Here is a 27,216-nt window from a genome sequence, read left to right on the forward strand (position 1 = left end):
AATGTTATAGGCAAGAGTTTATGACTGTTGCATTTAGAGAATTCAGTCACATTCTCAAATAGTACTGAGAATCTAATTGATAAATTAAGCTAAGTTCATAAAGAGATATCATAAAAAGAATTAGTGGGAAACAGAAAGGTACAGCTTTATCAGAAGTCAGTTTTACTAGAAAATGAATAAAATGTTAATTTTATAGCTAAATTTACCAAACTTTTCGTTAAATTTTGTCCCAATGCTGTTAAGATTGTGGTTACCTTCATATGCACATGAATTACTGGTGACATTGTGACTGGTGTTGCCCCCAACTTTTTTTGGAAAGCAGTTATTCATATGAATTAAAGGTTACCAAAATATTGACATCCTTTGGCCTAGTAATAGTGTCAACTGAGAATTTACTGTAAGCATGTAATTTCAAAGAAACTATATGAACAAATGATTGCAACATTTTGTATAACTGAAACTTTAAAGTAATTTAAATGTTCTGTATCAAAGGAGTCTGTTAATTAAATTGTGGTACATCAATTGAAATTACCATATATTGAGAAATATATACAGTTTTCTGTAGAAGAAAATTAAATTTACATTTTGAAAAATTAAACCTTGCACAACTGCTTTTGAATTGAAAATGGGAAAAAAATGTAAAAAATAACAATAGGCTTTGTTGGTATGGTCAAATTATGTGTGAAATTTTATTCTATTAAATTTTCTCTATTTTATAGTGTTTTGAGTCTATCAAGCCAATTAAGAATGAAATATTTGTTGGGAGAGTTTGGAACAGTTGAAAAGATAAATTGAGAATTAGTTTCTTAAAATGAAAACACATCACAAGAAGGATATGTCTATTTAATTCAGCAAGGCAAGAATGCCTGCCTTTTCTTCATAAGTCAAGGGAATCCAAACTGTGTTGGATTGTTAACTTCGGCAGCCCTTTACTTTGACATAATTTTTAAAAGATACTTAAATTGTCAAAACTCAAAGGACCAAGAAATCCTGCAAAAAGCAGGTCCTGCTGATATAGGGGAAAAAATTGAATAGCTTGCACATTGGTCTAGAAACAAAAGTGAACTTTGTCCAGAGTGAATTCCTTGACTATATAACAGCACAAAGAACTTGTTGATAAAAGGGGTTGTTAACCTGTAGATTACACAGTATTCACTCTTTTTTTTAAACCAGAGTGGAATCTATAGGTTTAGGATAATATATTGTTGTAACAGAGAACAATCTAGAGAAAATTGAACACTTGGAATTGAGAAAGGTTGAAAAATCTCTTCTAGGGATGTATATTGCTGCACTTGAAAATTTGTGAAGTGTTATGTCATTCATCTAAAATAGAAAATAATTATAATTTGAAATAAATATAGAAAGTTTATGAAAATTTCAAGATTTAATAACTTTAGTATTTTGTGCATACATGTTAGGAAATAAATTAGAAAGTCAGATTTTGTATCTGCTAAAGGATTGTGTTTTATAAATGCTGATAGATTAAATTTCCTTTTATGATGTTGAAATCATATTTAAAATTTCACTAGACCATTGTCCAAACATCACAAAACTACCATGGCCATTAATCATGCCCTTGGTTCAAGTCAAGGCTACCAGATCTGTAGAATGTCTTTCCTTTAGCAGTTCTTTAGTGACCCAGGGATCTGAGAAGAACACACAGTATCTGTGTACAAATGTGCAGACTTGCGAATGTGTTATGGGAGGTGGGGGGAGAGTAGAGGTTGGTCTGTGGGTCCAAGTTAAATACTTCTGTGTTCCACACAATGAATAAAAATAGACTCATCTCCCTCCCAAATCTAATTTTGATTCCGGTAATGCTTTCCCTGCATAAAAATTTTCGAATCCATCTCCCTTGTATCACAGGCTTTTTTGGATTTAAGGACTCAAAGACAAAAACTGAGTCTATGCAAGCAATTATTTCCCCAAAGAGTTACTAAGTCATATATTTATTAAAATTTGTGGGGTTAAATCTTAGGGGAGGTTTCAGTCTTACTAATGTAGCTTAAATAGGCCAGGAAAAAATGACTATGTAACTTAGGCTTCAGCCATCAAATTGTTTGAATGGAGTCAGGAGACCTACCCATGAGCCCTTCAGCCAAATACTGGAGGCCATTGATGATTGACTCAGTTGTTACTGTTATTCCCTCTTCCTTGTTTAATACAAATAGTAGAATCTAAATGTTAGAGGAGGGGATTCAAAATCAATGGGAAAAAGTGGCTGGTGAGTCTTAAGAGCTGTCAACTATGACTTCTAAGACCCTGTCTTGTCCCATCCACTCACTGCCTCCTTGTGAAAAGAGCACCAGAGGAATGCTTTTGTTTTTTGAAGAAGCAACAGAGCAAGCACCCTGTCATGACTGAGTCAGGTCAACATTTTCCCTTGCCTCCTAGGGTCATAGTTTTATTAATAACATCTAATAAAAAGTACTTTCTAAACTCATACAATTAATTTCATTCCGTTAATAAGACAATGTAGTACAGACCTGAGAACACAAGAATCAAAAGAGATTCCTTGTGTTGGATTATTTATAAAACAGGAGGGAAAACAAATTAGTGGGCTCATTAGGTATATGTGTATTTTTCCAGTCAGCTCCACCAGTCTTTAGGTTCAAAACTGGACAAAATAGTATAAAATACATCAGCTTGTTGGTATGTGGAGGAGGTGCTATAGAGTGGAGTTCTGGTGGACTGATGAGACCTGAGTTCAGGTTTTAAATGCAGCACTTTGCCCTTTTGTCCAGGTCCGTAACCCTTCCAGGCTTCATTTTCTTCCTGGAACAGTAGTTACTCATTAATTTAAGGATTGTCATAACAGCTAAATTAGGAAATACAGTTGTCTCTTGGTATCTGAGGGGGACTGGTTCCATGACAATCCTCCCCTACAATGGATACCAACATTTGAATATGCTAAAGTCCTTTATATAAAAATACAGCATTTGTATGTAACCTACGTACATCCTCCTGTATGCTTCAAATTATCTCTAGATTATTGATAATACCTAATACAATGTAAATGGTGGTCTGTGCACAGCAAATTGAAATTTTGTTTCTTGAAATTTTCTGGAAATTTTTTTCCTAAATATTTTTGATCTGCAGTTAGTTGAATATGTGGATGCAGAACCCTTGGATATGGAGGGCTGACAAATATAAACCCTTTGCACAGATCTTTAAACAAATACTGAGATCCTATTATGACCAAGCACTGGCATACAAGATACACCATACATTGTGTCTCCGTTAGGAATCCTTTCAGTCTACCGCGGGAACAGACATAAATAAATAAACTATGTAATTAGGAGTGTGAAAGTCATGTGGAAGCACACAGATTAAAAAAAAAATCAACCTATTTTAGGAACACAGAGAGAAAGCTTGCCTGGTGAAGTGAAGTTCAAACACCTGAAGGATGACTAGTTTGCCAGAGGGGCAAAGAACACACACTTATGCAGCAGTAGGTGCAAAGGCCCCGAGGTGGAAGGAATATAGCTTGTTTTAGAAACCAAATATAAATGAGGGGGAGATGGTACAAAATAAGCCTAGAGAAGGAAAGAAGAATCAGATCTGATAGAGCTTTGTTAGATATTTTGAACTATCTCCTTAGAAGTGAGAAGCTATCAGACCCTTTTAACTAGGTGAATGATGTGAACAGAGGTTCATTTCAGGAAAACACCTGCTGGTGTATGAGGATGATGGAGGAGGCTGATAACAGAGTTTCATTAGGAGGCTCACTAGATGGTTTGATCAAAGTTGTGCTGTGAGGATGGAGAGAAGTAGGCATATTTGAGAACTATTAGGCAGATGAAACTGAAAGGTTTGGTGACTGGTTGATTGAGAGGGAAAGAAATGCAAAGGAGAACCATAAATATTTAGTCTATGGAAGTCCTCAATAAATGTTTGTTTTTGATTGTGTCTTCAGCAACTCTTACTTTCACCACTGCTTTCATAATATACCTGAACTTGAGGCCACACATGATTTTGATTGGGAAAAAGCTTTCAGTAGTCATTTAATGACCATTAGTAATCGCAATTTTTAGTTTTACTTCTTTAAAAAAAATACTTTATAGCACTATTTTCCTCTACAAATGAGGAATCTGAGGCACAGAGGGATTTAATAACTCGCTCAGACAATTAATAATGGTAGACCCAGAATTTGAACCCAGATGTTCTTACTGTGGAGCCTATGCAATCCACAGATTTTTATTCTTCAGAGTGATCCTTCAATAGAGGTGTTTTGATGAATTGACCTTTGTATCCCTACTAAATATGAATTTCCCTTCTTGACCTCATCTAATTCAATGTAAAGGAATAAAATACAGTTGATCTGGTGGTTCTTCTAGACTGCCCTTTTGTTGAACCAAAAATGTGTCCTTACATTTTAATTCTTCTTAGTCCTTGCAAACAGGATGAATAACATAGAAAAATATTGCTTCTCTTCTATGAAGAGTACATTCTCTGGACTAGTTATCTAGGCTTCATCCTCTGAACATTAATTACCACAGCTATATTGTAAAAATAATATGAAGACAGCAAAGTGGAAGACTACATATACCTTTGCAGTATAAATCTAGCCACACATGTTCTATGTGAAGAGAAAACATTTATGAGTATTGTGAAGGAACATTTATATGCCTATAAATAACATTGCTGGTTTACTTTGCTTAAAGTGAATGCTGGAGGACAGTTTTGTAGTCTGTGCAAGGATTTAAGATGGGAATCATCATATAATATGCCTGTTAGATCAGTAAATTTCTAAAGGTGTATTTTGCATATGGGTGTGGCAGTTTCCGGAAAAATACTGCTTCCTTCTGGTTGCCTGCATATTGTCAGCTTTTAAGAATCAAAGCAGATTAAACTTTGCTAATATGCTCCATAACTATTTTTCAAAGTTGGGGTTTGTCCCATTTCCCTGGAAAATTCATACTTGGGTTTGTCCTGAACATAACCACTGATAGACTGTTTAGCACTTATATAGGGTTTTGTTTTCAGGATTTCATAATCATTGCCTTTTAATCCATTTAATACCCCTGTGAGGTAGACAGATACATTCAAGCGTCTAAGTTTCCCGTGGGCAGATTTCAGTGCCAGCATGAGTATTGTGATTGGCACTGAGTTTCATTAGCTTCCCAGAGGCCAGACACCTGGAGAGGCTTTCCTCCAGGTCAAGGTACATGCCGGTGTGTCAGCCACAGGGCACTGCCTCCTACTCCGCTTGCTAGTTTGCTGAGATTCAGTGATTGCATCTACCATTAACCACAATGCTGTGCCCACTGTGTCTGTCTGCATTAAAGCCACTCTGAAAGAGTATGTTTTGAAAGATTCTTAGGGAACCCAACAAACATTTGTTCTGTAAAGCTATGGTTTTTCCATTAGTTGTGTATGGATGTGAGAGTTGGACCATAAAGAAGACTGAACAGAATTGATGCTTTTGAACTGTGGTGCTGGAGAAGACTCTTGAGAGTCTCTTGGACTGCAAGGAGATCCAACCAGTCAATCCTAAAGGAAATGAACAATGAATATTCACTGGAAGGACTGATACTGAAGCTGAAGCGCTAATACTTTGTCCATTGATGTGAAGAGCCGACTCATTAAAAAAGACCACGATGCTGGGAGCGATTGAGGGCAAGTGGAGAAGGGGGCAACAGAGGATGAGATGGTTGGATGACATCACCAACTCGATAGACATAAGTTTGAGCATACTCTGGAAGATAGTGAAGGACAAGGAAGCCTGGTGTGCTGCAGTTCATGGGATCGCCAAGAGTCAGATTTGACTTAGCCACTGGACAACAATGACAACACAACAAATTTCAACTGTTTACACTCCAGTTGAGTGTAAACTCCAGCAAAGATACTTTTCATTCAGTAATAACACTCATGGCTCCAGCTAAGTACTTAGATTAATAAATGAGCACCAGAATTTCTATCTTAGGAGTCTGTAATATATTCAGGTAGGCAAAAGGTATGTGTACCTAATGAATAAATCATCAACGTGGCATCAATTGAAATATAAAGTTGGCAGTTTTATGTTGTGTGCTTATTTGTACCAGGCTCTGTGATAAAGATAATACATGCATTATCACAATTTTGTGATGTAGATACTATCATCCCGGTTTACAAACAATGAAAACCAAGGCCAGTAAGTTGACCACATTCATAGAGCTTCTGACTCCTAGGTAAAAGGTAATGTATAGAATCTTAAAGCTCTAGGGCAGTACACAGCAGAGGAGTAATAATAGAGTGGAGTATATAATAAGGCACATTTTAACTTGTTTATGTATAAAGTAAAACAAAACCATATAAAAGAATTGGTTTTACACATGTAGTAATTTACATCTTTTTACCTTTCTTGGCACTTTTTAACTTTTCTAGCACTTTCTTCAGTGAAAGTATTTGTATGTTTTCCCTTCCACCTTGTTGATAATTTCTTGAAAGGATGACTGTGTCTTATTTATCTTGTAATTCTACATATTAAATAATGCTTAATACCTTAAATCAATTGGGTGCTCAGGAATTACTCAATAAGCTTTAGAGCAGTTTTACCCAGAGATAAACCAATGCACCTAAGGGCAACTCATCTTTGACAAGGAGTCAAGAATATACAATGGAGAAAAGACAGCCTCTTCAATAAACATTGCTGGGAAAACTGGACAGCTACATGTAAAAGAATGAAACTAGAACACTTCCTAATACCATACACAGAAATAAACTCAAAATGGATTAAAGACTTAAATGGAAGGCCAGAAACGATAAAGCTCTTAGGTGAAAACAGATAGTACACTCTTTGACATATATCACAGCAAGATCCTCTTTGATCCACCTCCTAGAGTACTGGAAATAAAAATAAACAAATGAGACCTAATTAAACTTAAAAGCTTTTGTAAAGAAAAGCTTTTGCAAAGGAAACAACAAACAAGATTGAAAGCCAGCCCTCAGAATGGGAGAAAATAATTGCAAATGAAACAACCGACAAAGGATTAATCTCTGGAATATATAAGCAGTTCATACAGCTCAATACCTGAAAAACAAACAGCCCTATCAGAAAACGAGCAGAAGACCTAAACAGACATTTTTTCCCAAAGACATACAGATGGCCAATAAACACATGAAAAGATGCTCAACATCATTAATTATTAGAGAAATACAAATCAAAATTACAATGAGGTATCACCTCACTCCAGTCAGCAAAAAATATACAAACAGTGAATGCTGAAGAGGGTGTGGAGAAAAGGGAATCTTCTTGCATTGTTGGTGGAAAAGTGATACAGCCTCTATGGAGAACAGTATGGAAATTCCTTTAAAAGCTAGAATAAAACTACCATATGACCCAACAGTCCCACTAATGGGCATATAGCCTGAGGAAACCATAATTGAAAAAGATACTTGTACCCCAGCGTCCATTGCAGCACTATTTACAATAGCTAGGACATGGAAGTAGCTTAGATGTCCATTGGCAGATGAATGGATAAAGAAGCTATGGTACATATATACAATGGAATATTACTCTGCCATGAAAAGGAATGCATTTAAGTCAGTTCTAATGAGGTGGATGAACCTAAAACCTAGTATACAGAGTGAAGTCAGAAAAAGAAAGACAAATATCATATATTAATGCATGTATGTGGAATCTAGAAACATGGTACTGATGAACCTATTTGCAAGACAGTAACAGAGATGCAGACATAAAAAACAGAATAGTAGACATGGTGGGGGAAAAAGAGGGTGAGATGAATTGAGAGAGTAGCATTGAAACATATACATTACCATGTGTAAAACAGACAGCCAGTGGGAATTTGCTGTATGATGCAGGGAGCTCAAACCTGGTGCTCTGTGACAACCTTGAGTAGTGGGGATGGGGTGGGAGGTGGCAGGGAGGTCCAAGAGTTGGGGGAGACATGTGTATACCTGTGTTGATTCATGTTGATATATGGCAGAAACCAACACAACATTGTAAAGCAATTATCCTCCAGTTAAAAATACCTAAATTTTTAAAAAAGTAGCAGAGCTTTTAATTGAAAAAGAAGTACCTGTATATACAAAACATTTAAATGAAACTAAAGAATCTCTCCAATTTAAGATTTGTAGATACCTAGTTCTCCCCCATTATATGTTCCAGTTTCTTGTGGATCATTTCAGAAATATTCAGTATATGTATTTGTGTGTGTGTGTGTGTGTAGGTAAATGTACATTCACATTACACCTGAATTGATTGTCTTAGATTATGATAATTAAGTCCTAAATACAGAATTAATCATAGCACTATATGCAGAATATACTTTGATAATAAAAATCATTTATTAAATGCATTATAAAATGCATAAATGGGTAATTATGATTGTACATCTAAGAAAAATTTATGTATGACTTTAACCGTGTCCTTGAAAGAAAATACTAATATAAATACTATGTAATTCCAATATAAGATGGTTATAATTTAGATGCTTTAGGGTTGCTAAGTTATATATGAGGGAAAACTAACTTTAAGAATTAGATGTAAAGATCATGGTAAGTTTAATATTTTCTTTGGAGTTTCTCTTTACTTTCAAGTGTCTTTCTCACAACTGGTAAAATTTACAAACAGCCATTATGTATGAAGGAATGAGGCAGTATTTGGAAGAAAAGGTTTGTATTTTGCTGTAGCATACAACTATATTTTGTAAAATGATAGAAGATAATACTAGGTTATAATTCATCTTATGTGTTTCTGGTGTAAATATGAGCTATGAAAAATAGTTCTTCATCTGCCAAAAAGAGAGAATTTGAGAACCTTATACATTTTTTAAAGTTAAGTTGCTAATTCTTTGTTTTTTGTTTTCTAATTGTAGGTTTTAGTATAAAAGCAGTGCCATTCCAGAATGCCATCTTGAATGTAAAAGAACTCGGAGGTATATCATATATCTTTTCTGTGTCTGACTCTGACTTCTACTAAGTTCATATTAATGTGTTGCATATAATTAAAACATGATGATGATGTATTATTCTAGGAGGTGACTTATTTTTACCTTTTCTCTTGATAATGCATTTCCTAGAAATATTTTTTTTCTTTATATGTATTTTAAAGGTAGTTGAAGAGTTCTAATTGACATAACGATAATGTATGTTTATTTATGTAGTACTACACTACTAGTGCCATTTCATACTCTATACTCGTTGGTTTTACTTCTCTTATGAAATTTATTTTTGAATGGAAAAAATGAAGAGAGTTTTAGTATAATCATAGAAAAAAGCTATACATTATGCAAAAAACTGTATTTTAGAGTAGTTTGTATTCATATTGCAGGTTTTATTGCATTAGATCTTTTTAGAATGTGTTTGTTCTGATAATAAATCTTTGCCAATAGGTTCTTTGTTGGTCAAGCACATTTATTGGATAGGCTTTACCCCAAACTATACACCACTTACTCTTTCATTGCACTCTCTGTCTGGGATTTTTTTTTATTGTGTTTTATGTTGGTCAGGGTCTTAACCCATGTAAGTAGGTTAACAAAGGAATCAGTCAATTCAGTGAACCTGCTAAGTTCTCTAATGGCATAGGAAAATGATAAGTCCTCTGGAGTTCAGTATAGTATGGGTGAGTTTAATGACTTAGAAGAGAGTTCTCTTCCATCTCTTTAACCACTTTGTGATATTGACTTTACTCTGTGTGTTTTTTTTTTTTTAAGCTCATTCTGTGACCTATTATTAGATTGATGAAATTAAAACCCAGACCTTATGCCATCTTAATAGTATTTTTATGCCTTCTTATTTTTATGTAATGTATTGGCTGATCTTTCCAGGTTTACTTCTGTCAGACTGTTTTATAGCCACTTTGACTTTTATAGTATTAATATTTAAAATAAACTGTGGTTGGTAAATTCTGGTTTTTCTTTGACATTGGTTTTGTCATTTTGACTGAAAAAATGATAAAACATGAATGTTCTTATAATAGAAAAATTTTCTGTGCAAAAATTTTAAGACTTGTGTTAAATATTTTAATATTACTTTGTGACTTCAGAGAACATAGTATAAACATCCATGGAATCAAACTGAATGGTTTGAGAATTCTATTATTTTTAAATATTATTGATACTTAATATTATTATTACTAGGATAGATGCAAAATTTTTATTAAATACCCTCCAAATGTAAGAAACTCTTGATGAATTAAGATGTTTATTATTGATGTTTACTTCAATGATATAAAAAATGTATAATGCATCTTAACAATTTTTCAAAAGTCCAGAATTTATTATAATCTTAACTGTGCCAGTGAAACTCAGTACAATTCAAAAGATCAAATTAGAGGAAAGGGGGGTGTATAAGGTGGGAATCCATCTGTTCCCAAGCAGGGTTTAATTTTGCAGGTTGTCAATCCAGGCGAAGATTCTGAAATCAAGGAAGAAACTCAAGAAGATAGGTGTAAAGGTAGGCAGATACTAAGAGCCCGAACTGTGCTGAAGTTTGGAATGCTCTGAAAGTTCTGCTTCTCCTAGGGTTAATTCAGGAGATTGGCCCAGCCCGTTTCTCCCTTCTGATTCCTTCTTCAACCCTTTTCACATGGTTCCAAGGCTTTCCATCACCTGCTCCTAACCTCTCTTATATTTCTTACTTCTTCAAAATAGGAAGAAGCATGAGCTTGTGTTCATTATCTAGTAAGAAATGGTTTAGAGTGAAATAACAATGACTAATGGAGTTAAATGAAAGTCACTTTTGGTAGATCTTACTATAAATAGCAAACCTTGTGTTTATACACACACTGATGTGTGTGTGTACTACCTAATTTATATTACAGAGAATTCTATGCTATTTCAATTTTTTCTTTTATGAGGATATTTCTTATATCTTGCACCTAAAAATTCCTATAAATTTCATTCATAGCAATTTTCTCAAATGATGTTTTCCTACTGTTCATGCAGTCATTCTAGCACAATTATTTATGTGTCAAGCATGATTCTAGGGACTGGGAATAAACGATATTTACAGAGACCTGTGGTTCAGTGATACATTCATGAAAACCAATATTTGAAATTAATTTTGAAAGTAATGAAATTAAGAGGGAAGTAAATATAAAGGATGAAACAAAGAGACAATCCAACCCGGTGGTATGATGGGTGAGTCCTGTTTACACTATTTTGAAAATGACCTGTTCTCCTCGTCTTACCTGTCCCACTCATCAGGCTGTACCGATTACTCTAGAATTCTAAAATTTCTTCTATTTTCTCTCCGCACACATTCTCACTTAATCTTTGCAACTTCATGCCTAGAGAGTAGATGCTGTTATTATCTGACAGATAGTGAGACACAGGACACCTAGACACAGGTCAAGTGGTTTGTTCAAAGTTACTTGGAGAAGGATTTCTGGGAGTTGATCTGAACCCTTGCGCTTAACCAGGGTACTCTGTAAATGAAGTATTTTGCCCAGTGCCTGGCACAAGAGAAGGCTCCCAGGTGTTGTCTGCTGCTATTCTTACCACTATTATATGAACAATTTAAAGTTTTCACATGTTGTATTATTTTCATTAACACGTGTGTTGATTACACATGAACACTCCACTCTGCTCGAAACTGTAGGATGTTATCCCTAATCATTACAGCTGCTTTTATTATTCATTTTCTGTCTTACTCTCTTTATTTAGCAGTCAAGTCAACTCTTCCTCCATTTTAATTGTGACTCTAGTGCTGTAGTCATGCTTTCCTCTTCTGATTTCTTCAAGACTGCCTTCTGAAGCAGAGTCTTAACTTATTCTAGGTAGTTTCTAAAACTTATAGAATCTACCATAAACTTATCATTTTCATACTTTTATTTTTTCTAATTCAGTCAACAAATGTTTACTGAATACATATTATATGCTCAGGCCGAGTTCTAGAAAATGTTGGTGGTTATAGTGTCAACACAAGCATAGTCCCTGCATAGATAGGCTAATCAACACAAGGGGAGACTCTTAACGTGAACTAAACTTCTCTCCTTGAATTAAAGCCAAATATTTCTTATAGGCCTAAAACAAAGTTCTGGGTTAATCCCTTCCATACTGGAAGGAATTCTTTTTTTTAACAGTTCTGATCCCTACGGAGGTCATTCTGTAGTATCTCTCAGTGAAATTTTTTTTCCTGCATATTCTTTAATTTGGAAAGTCTTTTTTAAACTAATCTATATCCTTTCTCCTTCAGCTTTAATTAATTACTCTGCTTGTCTTGTTCTATTATTTTTATTTTTCTGGATGTTGTGCAAGACACCAAGCAGGATCCTGGATAGACAGAAAGATTAATCTTTCAAAGGATTTTCCTTCCTCCTGGTGACTTGTTTCTAAGCTCAGCCATTCTCTATGGTTCCAGATAAGTCTGCTTTCCTGTATCTTTGTTTCCTTATCTATAAGTTGTAGTACTAATAGTCCCTATATCATGTAATCCTTGTGAGGACCAAATTAGTTAATGTAGGTCGAGTACTTAGAAACTGTCTGGTCCTAACATTTCTGGAAGATTTACTTTTATTATAGTTATACCCTCACTCCCTCACACCCCACAAGTTCAGTTCAGTCGCTCAATCGTGTCAGACTCTTTGCGACCCCATGAATCGCAGCACGCCAGGCCTCCCTGTCCATCACCAGCTCCCGAAGTTTACTCAAACTCATGTCCATTGAGTCGGTGATGCCATCCAGCATCTCATCCTCTGTTGTCCCCTTCTCCTCCTGCTCCCAGTCCCTCCCAGCATCAGGATCCTTACACCCCACAAAAGCACCTTTGAATAATGCCTTTTTCATCCCTAGTTCTCTGAATATAAAACAAATCACATACGATTTTTTCCTTTGTGGTCATCTCTCTCTCCCGTATGTGCATGGTGTTCTACCTGAAAGTCACTGAAAGGGACCTCGTTGGCTTCTTGGTTATCTGCCCAGCATATTTTTTGCCATTGCACATGTGTTAGTAGTAAATGTTTTTGTCCTTTTCCACCTAATCACCATTTTTCTCTTTTCAGATTCCACCAGAAAAATCTCTTGTCTGTCTTGGTGCCTCTCAGTTGCTTTCATTCTGTTTGACTTATGTATTTTAACCACATTACTAAGGTAAGCAAAGCATCTGGCGTTTAACTGAGTTGGACGCAGTAGTCACTGCAGTGACATCATAGCACTGATAATTTTTCATCTTAGAAATGTCCAGTTCTTAAATCTACGAATAGATTTTTATACCTTCTTAGATGGCTTTCTCTTGATTCTGAAATTTTGTTTACAAATTGATAGAATTCAGAGAGGAAAATTTCATCTCTTAACACATTTGGTTTGTTACCACTTATTGATAAGGATCCAGACATCATAATATTGCTTTTTCTTTCTTGAACTGAATTCTGGAACCAACCAAAAAATGGTTGGTTTTGCCAAATGACTTGTTTTCTTCCCTTTAATATTCTAATGAGTTATGTCTGAATTGTTTCCCCACCCCCCTCTCTTGGCCACGCTCCCCACCCAAAATACTCTTTGGCCATCTTATCTTCCCAGTTGACTTTGGGGAAGGCAGGGCAGAGCTAAAAATCAGTTAGCTATCTTTCACACTTCAGGATTCATTGCTGTTAGTTGCCAGTCAAAAGGGAAGATAAGAGGGTTTTTGTTTGCACTTTCTTTCCTTTAGAGGAAGGCGGGGAGGGTAGTATGGAAAGTGCAGGTTGTGTTTATTTACCCGTTTACTTCAGCCCATGCAATAGTGACTGAATGATTTTTGAGGGTTGTCAGCTAAGCCATTTTTTAAAGTTTGCTTCTCTCAGCAGCCAAGCTGTTATATGAAACAGATGTTGACTCTGTCCTGTTTCTTTGTTTGCCTGAAGGAATACGCCTCCTCATAGTGAAAGGTGCTGTTTCTTTGTATCCTGCTAGTTATCTTCGGGTGCTGTTAATCTGTCCAGGTTATTTGCATTTCTAAAGTTCTCCAGAAACTGTACAGGGCAGACTTCTTAACAGGCAACCCAGGGGGCACTACTGCCTGCTTCTTATAATCTCTGCTTTTTGTACCCAGGCTGTTCGATGTCTTTCACCAAAATAAAGCTGTCTTCCTTCAGAATCTCTTATTAAAACTTACTTTGGAAGGAGTAATAGCTCTCTAATTTTATCTGATGCATTCTCACTGTTCTTTGTATATTACGATTATTCCCTCTATAAGGCCATTACTGCCTCCTACTAAAAAATAATGCAACTCAATAACTATAAATTTAATGTACCCCCTGGCTCTGAGGGTCATGCTATTCTATAAAGACAGGAGGAATCGAGGCAATATAAACCAATAAATTGGTTGTATATTTTTTAAAAAGACTGATTATAGGCAGACAAACTTGAAGAGGTTATTATGGTCACATTGTTGTAAGGGGCAATTGGAATTGCCTAGATTTTTGCTGGTGTAGGAGGAAGGAACTTGCCATTCAAAAACTGTTTTAGACATCTTCAAAAATGGGTTTCATGGGAGAAAAGGCAGGAAACCATGACCCTGCCAAAGGAACATGGTGGCACAGAGTGGGGGCCCAAATATGGCCAGGTCCACAGAGTACCTTAGCACTGTGCTGTGAAGTAAGTGGCAGTCAGCTACATATGAGTAAATGTGCATGTTCTGTATCTTTTGTATAAGGAAGATCTTTCTATATCTTTTGTATAAGGAAGAAATGTGGTTCAACAAGTAGAGTGTAGCCTCAAGACACTCTGTCCCCTTCTGCATTTCAGTTTCTTTTTGTTGGTCTTTCTTATCTGTAAAATGTAAGTTTTAATAAATCATCACTGTTTATTTCCCAAGGGATTGGGCTGGAAAAGTAAAGTTCAGTTGCCTAAAGCGCCTCAAGAGAGATGCTTTAAGAATAGACAGTGGTATTGCCACTAATTCTCTTTTTATAGTTGTGGATCCAGTGTGATATGTAATATTGAATGATAGAAACATCTTGATATAGTATTGTTTCCTTATCTAGGAAAAGAACCAGACCTTTCTGGAATGGGAACAGCCAGTTAACTCCTGGCTCTCTGAGCTGTGTACTCTCTTGCTTAGGCTCTACTAGGGGAAATGATATTGGTACAACGCCAAGTCACTTGGATGTGAGTTAAAAGGCCACAGCTATCTGAATTGGTTGAACAGGATCCCAGGGTGGTGGTGTTCAAGTATTTTTTACACTTGCTAAGGGAAAACTGAGCCAAACAGTCAGGAGAGCCAAATAAATGAATCTAAGGGCCCAGAAGTCTGTTACTGGCTGATGTAGACTTGACCTTAATTTTTGTTTTCTTCTGGACCAGTGCCCTAGGAAGTTTTTTAAAATCTGCCTTCTCAGTCATAGTTTAGTATAGTACTTAACACTTTGCTTCTTCTAAGACTCTGTGTATATATAGAATGTTCTAGAAACTGTTTTCCCAGCCTTTTAAACCTCTCACTCCCTCTGGCAGTAGGGATCTTATATGTGCCTCTGAGGTTGCTGCCTCACCACTGTTTCCTCTTTAAGGGTGATCAGGTCATTTCGTATCTTCTCACTCTACCCAGCTTCCTCACAGAACATTTGTGTTGGGTTCTTAGCTTAATTTCTTATCCCTCACTGGGGAATAGGTATCTGTGTTTCTCCCAGGGATTGCCATAATAGCAACTAATTTTCACTGTGTATTTGGTTTCAGTGTGATATTGCAGCAACAACACTGAAGTCAAGAGACCAGTATTTTCCTCTAACGAAAGAAGCCAGGGGACATTGGGCAAGGCATTTAACTTTTCCAACACCACTTTCTTTTCTAGCAGCCGGAGATACTTATAAATGTTCTGTTTTTGGTATAACATAATTAGTTTATTTTTTATATAAAAACTTACAGAATTTACTTTGCCTCAGTCTCTGAGAACCATAGAGCCAGTCTCTAACTGGATTATTTCCTCTACTTTCCTTTATCCCTGACTTTGTCAATTATTATTATTTATATTTTAATAAATCTCAAAGTTTTCTTTTTGTATGAAAAAAGTAGTGTGAGGCAGACCAAATGTCCATAAAATAACTAACACTAACTTAACAAAGGTGCTGTCACTGTGGTCTTTACTTTGGGAAGCATTATAGTCTATTATGAGAAGTACTGGGCTTCCCAGGTGTCACTAGCAATAAAGAACCCACCTGCCAATGCAGGAAACACAAGAGACATAGTTTCAATCCCTGGGTCAAGAAGATCCCCTGGAGGAGGGCACGGTAACCCACTCCAGTATTCTTACTTGGAGAATCCTATGGACAGAGAAGCCTGGTGGGCTATAGTCCAAAGGGTTGCAAAGAGTGGGACACAGCTGGAGCGATGTAGGACACATGCATGAGAAGTATTATAACAGCACAACATGCCATTTGGTTGTACAGAATGGACAAGACATAACAGAAAGACAGTCTAGGGAAAGGAACAGATGAGATGAAAGTCAAGGAGGTAATAGTGGGATTGGTTCAGAAAGTCAAGGAGGTAATAGTGGGATTGGTTCAGTCTTGTCCCAGCATAAACCAAGCCTCCTGTCACCTCTGACTTTTGTCCCATCTGTTCCTAGACTGTTTTTTCCTCTGTCTTCTTTGTCCTTTCTATATGATCCTACTTGCATCTTGTACTCAATACTGGTATTTACCATACTAGACTATAAAGTTTTGAGGAACTGAAAAGAACAATAATAATCTTAAGGGTTTGTTGTATGTAGTATAAAATATATCTGTAGTTATAAGCTGAAGGGAAATTTGCCAAATTATGCCCCAAGATGCTAGAGTAAAGTTAGATTCTTCAGAGGCAAAATATTTTGTTGTTGTTGAATTCATTTCAGTGAATTGTTAATGAATATTAACTACATTCTGGGCCCTGAGGATACAGTTTCTTCCCTGCCATATACACACATACATGCTCTCTCTTCTGAGCCCATTTCTTTGGATATTTTGATGAGAGAGAGAGATGTTGGCTATAGCATTTATGAAAGTTCTCAGAAAAATTAAATAGTTTTACTAGATTCCTATGATTGGAACATCAACTTGACAGTTGTTGAAGAGGTAATATGTTTGTAGCTATTCATCACTTATCAGGCTGGATTGATTCTCTGATATATGCTGGAGCCAAATGAAATAGAACTGGTTAGATTTGCTTTTGAGGTGTCACAGATTTGTTTCTTTTAATTTTTTGAGGTCCAAAGTATTGTCCAAAGGCTCTATTGAAAATGCTTGATCATTTTAGTCTTGAAATTTGCTGATACTCATGGCATTGTTGTGAGAGGTAATAATTGTGAAAACTTTATCATATTATTTTAATACAGTTATGGGAGCTTTTATGATTGAAAATTAAAGGTTGATTTTTTTTTGTTGTGTCTATTCTCCCTCCCTTGCCAAAATCTCATGAAATGACAAAAATATTAGGAAACAAACACTAATAATAAATTAAATCTATAGCAAAGACTTAAATCTACAATAGAAAAGGAGAACAAGACAAAGCTTGAGGTACAGACAATGGAAATGTGAAATAGAAGGGGAATTCATCAGGATTATTAATCAGGGAGCTTATCAGAGTTGTTAATTGGGACTTTACATTTGGAGCTCTGCCTTTATTTTTCTTTTCTTTTTGTGTTAGATAGTGGATGGCAGCTGTGTTTACCCACAAACTAAATCCTTGAGTGTGGGTGCTAGACTCAGTGAGGCTGAGCAGTGCCCAAGTAATGTACTGACTGCCAGGTGGGTTAGAAAGCCCACACACAAGGGAGACAAGCCATTTGTCCCCTGTTAATCACCAGAAACAGGCAGTGGTAAACAGAAGACCTGGCAAACAGATTTTCAAGCAAAGAATAAGCATGTAATCATGACACACCACAAATGAGGGAAATCAACACCATGAAAGAAAGACACCCAATCAAAAGTCAGAAAAAAAGATGTCCAGTGGAATGATCAGAAGATCTTCAGCAAGATGGAGAAAGGTTTTGTATTCATGAAAAAGAATGTAACATAGAACTTGGGAGATTAAAATTTGACTTAAAAATTTGAAATGAAAATGTCAGTTTGTAACTAAGTTATTAATTAGTGAAACTAAGGATTGATCAAGGAAATGTCCTCAGAATGCCTTCTAAAAGGAATACTGGTAGGTATGAAGGAAAATTTAAGAGACAAAGGGCTTATCTACAGAAATTCCAACATCTCTCTATGAAGAGCTCTAAAAGAAAAGTAAAGAGAAGCTGGAGAGAATAAAATAATCAAAGAAATAATTTTTTAAAAAAGCCTCTACTATGAAGAATAGTACTGCAATTTAGTGAGCCCTGAGTGTCCATACTTTGATGTATCATAAAGAAGGAGAAACTATTGTCATCACAGAAACACACACAAAAAAACAGCATTATTTCTCATTTCAGCATGGGAAATGGCAGAGTCATCTGCCATCTGGTAAAGAGGAAAAACCATTAGACTGTATTCTTTACATGTTTAGAGTAAGATTATAATAAACCAAAGAAAAACCAAAGTTTAAATATTGTTTTTCAGTCAGTAAGTCTTATCCAACTCTGTGACCCCATGGACTGCAGCACGCCAGGCTTCCCTGTCCATCACTGTCTCCCAGAGTTTGCTCAAATTCACATCCATTGAGTTGATGAAATTTAAATTCAGGATTTAAAATTAAGAATAAACACTATAACAATAAAAGTAGGATGATATATACAAAAGTACTTTTTAAAAAAGTATGTCTGAAAGGTTAGATATTCAGCTAATGTAGGTTATCTTATAGAATGGAGTTAGAGTTTACTGTGTTCAAATAGGTTTTCTGCTTTTTAATATTGTGTGGATTTTTTTTATGAGATTTTTTTTTTTTAAGTTTAGGAAATACATTGACTCCAAGGATAGAAAGCAAAGAAGATTTGATAAATTGAACAAAACACATGAATGGCGGCGGGGGCGGAAACCCAAAATAATGAACAAAAGGTTATGATAAATAGAAAACATCTATATATACATTAGTATTTGCAATAACTATTAAATAGGTTCAATTCTTCTTTTATAATGTGGGTGATGTAAAACACTGATTATAAAATATTCAGCTATATCTGATGATGAGAGATACTTCTATAACAAAAAGATGCAGTAAGGTAAAAATAAAAGGATAGAAAAGATACCCTAAAAATAGGCCAGTGAAAAGAAAGTACTAGGAGAAATCTTAGTATCAGATGAAATGAAATTCAAAGCAAAGAACATAAATGAGAATAAATGAGATATTTTATATTGACATACTAAATTAACTGAGCATTTACCTTAATATATTTAACTGCATAATTCTACCAAGCTAAAACTAAGAAAAATATAAGAAAAAGTCAACAGATCGTAATTAGTAGAAGAATTTAGCCATGCTTTATTCAGAAGACCAAGTACATGTACTAAGTGCATGTACTAAAGCATTTAAATAGACAATTAAGAAATTTTATCTCATTGAAAATTATATAGTTTTTACTCTCATATAGAAAATATACTCTTTGGAAATACACATAAAATTTTTACATGCATGACCATGTATAATGTGTTTTCTGATTTAAATCCATTTTATAGCAAATAGACAAAAATAATGACATATGACATTTATAGCTCCAGGAGAATCTTCCCAACCCAGGGATCAAATCCAGGTCTCCTGCATTGCAGGCAGATTCTTTACTGTCTGAGCCACCGGGGAAGCCCTGTGAACCTTATACCGGGTACAAGATTTAAATCAAAATGCATCCTAGACCTCAATATGTGACCTAAACCTATAAAACTTCTAGAAGAAAACACAGGAGCAAATCTTTATCTCCTTGGATTCTGCAAAGATTTCTTAGGTAAGAAACCAAAAGCATAATCCATAAAAAGAAAATTGGTATGTTGGGTTACATATTACTTAGACTTCTGCTTTTTTAAAGACGCTGTTAGTGAAAATACAAGCCAAGATTAGGTAAACATTATTTTGAAATTATATATCTGATAAATAACTTCAATCCAGAATATATAGAGAATACTGAGAGTTTAATAATAAAAGAGACAAACTCTTAAAAATGGGCAACAAATTTAAATATATACTTTATCAAAGAAAATAAAAAGAAGGTAAATACACACATGCAAAGATGCTTAATGTTATGTCATTAGGGAAATAGAAATTAAAATCACCACACATATATTAAAATGTTTAAAATTAAAAAGCCTAACTTTTTCAAGTATTGATAAAGATGTAGAAAAACTAGGATTCTCATTCACTGCCAGTACAGATGTACAATAATGCAACCACTTCGGAAAACAGTGTGGCAGTCTCTTAAGGTAAATGCAAACTAATCTCCCAAGCCATTCTACTCTTAGGACAAACGAAAACTTGTGTTTATACAAAATCCTGTACGTAAATTTTTACAGCAGGATTTTTTGTAATAGGACAAAACTGGAAACAACCCACATATGATGACCATTTGGTGAATAGATAAATACAATGTGGTATATCCATACAATGAAATGGTATTTAGCAATAAAAAGAATGAACCATTGACACATGCCACAACATGGATAAATCTTGAAATAATTATGTGGAGTGAGAGAAGTCAAACAAAATTGAGTATGTAGAGTAGTATTCCCATACTGGAATAAATTTGTATAAAGTTCTAGAAAATGCAAACCAATATTTAGTGACAAAAAGCATTTCAATGATTTTCTGAGGGTTAGGGACAGGGACAAGAGTAGGGGAAAAATTAAAAGGCTCATAAAATTATGGAGGGTGATGGATATGTTTAGTATCTTGATTGTGGTGATGGTTTCACAGATGATTACATTTGTCAAAACTTATCGAATTGTATACTTTAAATATATGTACTTTGTGTATGTCAAAAAAAACTCTAGTACTTTGGCCACCTGATGCAAAGAGCTGACTCATTTGAAAAGACCCTGATGCTGGGAAAGATCGGAGGTGGGAGGAGAAGGGGACGACAGAGGATGAGATGGTTGGATGGCATCACCGACTCAATGGACATGAGTTTGAGTAAACTCTTGAAGTTGGTAATAGACAGGGAGGCCTGGTGTGCTGCAGTCCATGGGGTTGCAAAGACACAGACACGACTCAGCAACTGAGCTGAGCTGATACCACAGTAAGACTATTAAAAATAGTTTATACCTTTAGAAATTAAAAGATATTCTTTCAGTCATCTCAGGTTAAAAATCATTGGAAGTATGTTTTGTGGAGGACTTATGACTCTTTCCTTTGATTGCTTTCCAGTAAAGAATTATTTTAAATAGGCTAAGTTAACATCCCTGGTTTTAAAAAAAAGATAAATGTGACTGGGAAAGACTTAGAAACTATCCAATACTATATAACCATATATAGCTGGATTGTTAGGATTAAAAATAGAAGTGTTTTAAACTGTTAGATCAAGATGTTATCAAATCCATCTGTTTAGTGTGTAGATTTTTAAAATCACAGTGCTAATGAAAGAAGATGGATTGATATTTCTATACAGAGCAGCCCTCAGTTAATCAAGGAAATACTATGACATATTTGTTATACAAAGAGTGAAAGATTCCTCAGAATAAACCAGTTGTGGTTCATTCTGTAGGGATACTCAAAACCTTAGTTATAAAATAGACTCCTCCCAATCTTAGCAGTTATATCTATGAAAAATCTTCATGTTAGTGATTCTGAAGTTAGCAAGATGCAGGTCTTAGAGAAAGTCAGAGGCTAAGGGGTAAAACGAATGACAGTAACACTACGGTGAACAAATGTGTTGGAAGGCATCTGATTCCAAACCATGTTAGAATAATTGGTATTTTAAAAACACATTTTTTATCTGTGTGAAATACCTTTTTTGGTTCAGAAATCTTCACTATTTCAAACTATCTTCTTGAACTGATTTCATGCTCTCCAGGTGGCACTTCTGGTTAAAAATTTTTAACCAGACCGATTCTGGCTTTATTTTCATTTGTATTTTCCCAGTTTCATTTTTGCAAGTCTTGGCAAAATGTCTGGTTGAGATTGATGTGGGTATGTTTATCTATAATAATCTATGCATAATATGATAAGATAGTAGAACATAACACACTTTTTTCTCTCTAGACTTTGCCATCAGTGAGCCACCATGGCCTCCCTTCTTTTTCCTTAAAGTGATAGTGTATTTTAAATTTGAAGTGCGTAATTATAAAACCCTTTTACCTCAAAACCATAGTTGGTGATTCAGCCAGGGCTGATGATGTACTTAACCATGCTGCTGAACATTCCATACTTCAGAGGCAGTGTGTCAGTCTTTTCTTGTCTCGGTTTTCTTTTTCTTCTAAAGTTCTCTAAGTAGATTTCAATATCAATAACTTTTTCCCCTTACTAATTAGAATAAATCTCAATTGGTGAATGTGGATCTAATATTAGCTGAAAAGTTAAAAATGCAGAGGCAGTTTCTTGGGAACTTAGTTGTCAGATGGGCACAGGGCTCTAAAGGTGGATAGTAGATGCATTTATGTTTTTAAAATGTGGGCTGTCTTTGCTCTTAATCCTTTTTCTATGGCTGTCTGTTTTTGCAAATATTTATCAAGTTGTGGGGCCATTGTCTCTTCTCCAGCAGGTGAAAAATTGTTTAAATGGTCAGGTACTTAGATCTAAAATGATTCTACCTTAAATCTTAGAATCTGGAAAATTATCTAAAGGTTTTAAGTGTATTTCTGAACAGGCCTAAAACAAAATTCCTTATTCATTTTAGATTCTCCATGTGTCCATAAAACATTATAAGAAGTTCAGAAAAGATTTTAATTTGTAGTCCTCTTGATTCTGGGTGAGAGTGATGATGATAGGCAGCAGAAACTGAAATTTAAGAATTGAAATGACAGTTACTCTCCATCCTCCAAAATTGATAAACATAGATTGGTTTTCTAATGGTTCCATCAAGTTTTCTCCTTCTGAGTTTATTATGTGTGCTGCTCATCATGAGGTTTAAAGTCTTGCTACGTATCTGGATGCGGACTAAAAAAAAAAAAAGATCAGATGAATTCTACTGGGAGATCTTTGACACAGGTGTCCCAGTAATCATATTGTGGATAAAAGAAGAGCAATAATGAAAACAAGAATCTTTTTTATTAAGTTACATTTTAAAATTTCTTCAAAGTTTTCTTTATTCCTTCAAATCTTTGAAAGGCCTCATGTATGCAAGGGTGCTGAGAGGAATGAGCCTGCATCAGTCCCATGCTTCTACCTAAAATGAAGGGATAATGGGCAAAATACTCAGGTATAACAAATACTTAGATGATGTCCCAGATCCCTACATATTTAATTATTATGTGTCCTACATACTTAATTATTATCAGCCTTTGCAACAGCTCATGTGTGTTAGTAAAAGCAACTTTGTCTCTTTCATCTTTTTAAGGCTAAGTGCTTGTTCCTAGTCCTCTTCTAGGCAGATTTGATGTTTTGGTGCTTTGAGCTTTAGAGTTGTCCTTCATAGTGGCCATTTTTTTTTTCAGATATAATCTTGTTGACTCTGCGTAGGACCCTGAAGTGTTCTCTAGTCCTGTTACTCCCCGGAATTAAAATAACATAGAGCTTTCTGCTTGGCTAAACCTTCCCACTGCTTGTCTTCTCTCTCCTTCAGGTTTCTGAATTTTGTTTCTCTTCAGGTCAGCGGATAAAAAATGAAAAGGGGAACAACGACATCAAGAAACTATGTGTCACTTTCCCTTAATAGTTTTTCATTCTAGTCTGAAAGAGGAGATAATTATTTGGGGACTCTCTTTTCCAGCTAATTCTGCCCTTTTCTAAACTGATCAACTCAATTTGAGTCTAAAAGTATTAAAAAATAGTTTTTTTCCCCTTGCAATAGAGAGTGAGGGTATGAACTTAACAAGTCTTGAAGTTTTTTGTTACCAAAGCTAATGGTCAGAGACTAATGGTCAACCTCCTCCCCTAATCTTCAAGACAGGACTTAATTAAATGAGACTATTTGAAAAGTTAGATAACTTTTTTAGTAGATAAAAAGAAATTTTTTTTGCATTGCCTTATGCAGGAAGAATTGAATACAACCCAGATGAAAGGACCTAAATAACTTGATTATTTGTGTACAATATACTATTGAAAAGAATTCTCTACTAAAGTGATACTGAGTACGTTAATATGATTTTGATACCACCATGCACCTCACCATAGTTGTCATCTTTGTCACTGTACTTTTGCAAAAATCAAGATGTTATTCATCTAAGTCATCTGTCCTTTAAAATATTACTAAGAGCTTGCTGTTTTAAAACATATAGTTGTACTCTGCTTTAAGAAAAGCTATGTTTAAAAATAAAGATTTACATGTTAGCAGGCTTCCCTGGTGGCTCAGACGGTAAAGAATCTGCTTGCAATGTGGGAGACTTGGGTTCAATCCCTGGGTTGGGAAGATTCCCTGAAGAAGGGAATGGCTACCCACTCCAGTATTCTTGCCTGGAGAATTTCATGGACAGAGGAGCCTAGTGTGCTACAGCCCTTGGAGACACAAAGAATCAAACATGATTGAATGACTAACACAGGTTGTATTATAGCATTTGTAGTATCACATCATTGTACAGCAGAAACTAACACAGCATTATAAGGCATTTATACTTCAATTAAAAAATCATTTTTGGTATTATGAAAGAATTGTTGGTTTTGTAAAATGTTTCTCTCTAAATTTTCTTTTAACGTTTTAAGTCCAGATACATTTTAAGTTATTTGACTTAGCTAAGTACTGTCAGGACCATTTCTGATGCATAAATTGATTCTAAAATTCTCTTCCATAAATGTTAGTGCAAAGTTCTGCTTCTTTCCTCATCTTAGTTTTTTTTTTTAAGTGTTCTTTCTTAAAAGGATGCTAGTCCATTTAACTTGGTTTCAATATCCCTGAAATCTACCGTGTGCAACTATCCTATACAACTTAAACTTCAGGTGAAATTACTTTGGGAAAATCCTATAAAGACTGTTAAGAGATTAAAATCTTACATACTCCTTCATTTGTCATCTGGGATAAAATGTTACTGAAAGAGGACAAGAGAACAAAGAAATAATGAGTAGAAGATAAGAAAAATCTGGTAAGTAAGAGAGCACAGAAACTTTTGAGATGAAGTTCTTGCTCTTCCCATGTCTTTATATCTCATACCTAGATAACTATCCTAATCTCATCTTGATTTGTTAATTGGAGAAGCTAAATTTTTAACCTTGCTTTGACAGTGTGTCTATTAAGATTGTTATTTGTACTGTTGGTTTTTGAAGTTTGGTCTTTCTGTTTCTCCTCTCTCTTTTTTTAACAGATTTCCTCTCAAATAGACTAGGCTGAGGTACCATTTTAAAGGAAAGTCAGCTGAGAAATGGGGAAAATATGTGGCTTGTGAGATGATGCCCTAGAAGTGTAAAGCCCTATAGTAATACAGCGTAAGACCCGAGGTAGAAAGCACTGGCTCTCAGAGGATCAGTGACCCTCTTGCGTAGCATCCATCCCTGGGAAACTTGTCCAGAGAGTTCAGTGGGGCAGGTCACCAGAGGAGGACACAAGGGGGCAAGTACAGGACAGCCATGTACATCCGGGGCTCATGTGTTGACCATATGAAACCTGCTTTTGGGACTGGAAAATGCCTGACATGGCTAACCTAGAATATATCACTATTCTGGTTCCTGGCACCATCCTTGTTTTTTAATGTTCAATGGATGCTGTTACGCTGCTTGAACGTTGTTGCAGCTTGCTGACCTAGGGGAGCCTGAAGCAAAAAAAAAAGTTGTCTAATGCAGTTCTAAATCAAGTTTTAAAACAACAAAACAGTTTAATATCTGTGGCTGGAAGGGAAATGTTTGGAGCTGCATAACTGGCAGGCAGGAGAGTAGTGATTTGAAGAGATGATTCTTGGGCCAGTTTTGGACACAAGCTGAACTAAACTAAAAGAAACCCAGGCAGACTCTTCTGTCTGGTTTCCCAGTAAAATCAGAGGGGACAGTCCTGGCAGTACTATGGATTTGTATGCTGGGATAGATATAAACAGCAAAACTCTCAGTCCTGTGGCTATAAAAAGAAGTATTTTTTATGATGTATTCATTGTTTAAGAGCAGGCTCTGAGTTTTGTTTAACATTTATTCCTATGAAGCTCAAAAACCTGAATTCTATCTGCCTGTGTGCTTAAGCTCTTTCAGATGTTTTTATTGTGTAACATTTTTCTCCAGATTTTTCTCTTAATGTATGTTTTTTTTCTTCACAATCTGTTAAAAGATCACTTTGTGTGAATCTTAACACTGTGATGCTGTTTCATGGTTTTAATTTGAATGTGAATTGTTGCAGCTGGAAGCATATGATTAATGGCACAGACTTGTTTGTCACAAAAACAGGTATTTTACATTTAGTTAAGATGCATTGAAAAATTGACTTGCTTACATTACACTGGACGTAAAGTCACATTTCAGTTTACTTTAGACTTCTGCTTGGAATTGAATTAATCTTAAATATGTAGATGCACATCTCTGATGTAACTGACTATTGAAGGTATTTGAAGGATGTTTTGGAAAATTGCTTATTAAATATATATTGTCCATTAATCGATTAGCTAAAGTGATTTGTTTTTAAATTTTTCTGGAAAAATTGTTCTAAATCAGTGAGTCTGGGAGTCAGTGTACAAAAGAGGGAGGGTATGGTTAGAGTTTTGAAATTCATTCCTCTTGATTGCCTATGTATGTTTTCATATACTTTTACAGTGTATCTACATAATAGAGTGATGCTCCTGGTCTCCCCTGCCTACTGGCGTGTTAAAGAGTCTGACCCACACGAGACATGACAGTGTCTTACAGATAATCTGTCATCACTGTGGGTTATGAATACATTTGCTACAGTGTCCCTAGTCATCCTTCTCAAGAGCAATGTCAGAAAAATTGTGTATGCAGTTTCCTTTAGAAGTCTGTCTCATACGTCATTTGAGGCTTATTATGGTACTCTGCTTTTCAGCTTTCATCTTAGAAAAGAACATGAAACCATACATGTTAAATCAGGGCTTACTTAGTCAAACTTGTTATACCAGATAGGAATTGGCTCTTTTCAAATCCCTGAGGTGTGGCTGTACTGTCTCAAAATGAGTACTCCCAGTGAGAAAGTCAGTCTCAGAAGGTATGTTGATATGCCATACTTGAAGAGTTTTATTTATTGCAAATAATTATAATTTACTAAAATCTAGCTTTCTACTTCTTTCGCTAAAATGGACCCAGTTCAGCTTTGTGGAATCATACTCAACAATACTATATCCTCCCTAGACATTAATTCAGAAGCATGAAGCTTCCTATCGTATACACTGTGAAAGATCAT

General features: G+C 35.4%; 1 protein-coding gene across 1 annotated transcript in view; it reads left to right on the plus strand.

The window, feature by feature from the left end:
- The window catches only part of ARL15 (ADP ribosylation factor like GTPase 15), a 446,071-nt gene that overhangs the window by 167,095 nt on the left and 251,760 nt on the right, over positions 1-27,216 (plus strand). Inside the window, exon 3 of the mRNA XM_043488410.1 lies at positions 8,820-8,879. Coding sequence (XP_043344345.1) covers positions 8,820-8,879 — 60 coding nt within the window. The remainder of the gene's footprint in view (positions 1-8,819; positions 8,880-27,216) is intronic.

This window comes from Cervus canadensis, chromosome 16 (assembly GCF_019320065.1).
Source record: "Cervus canadensis isolate Bull #8, Minnesota chromosome 16, ASM1932006v1, whole genome shotgun sequence".
NCBI classification, from domain to species: domain Eukaryota; kingdom Metazoa; phylum Chordata; class Mammalia; order Artiodactyla; family Cervidae; genus Cervus; species Cervus canadensis.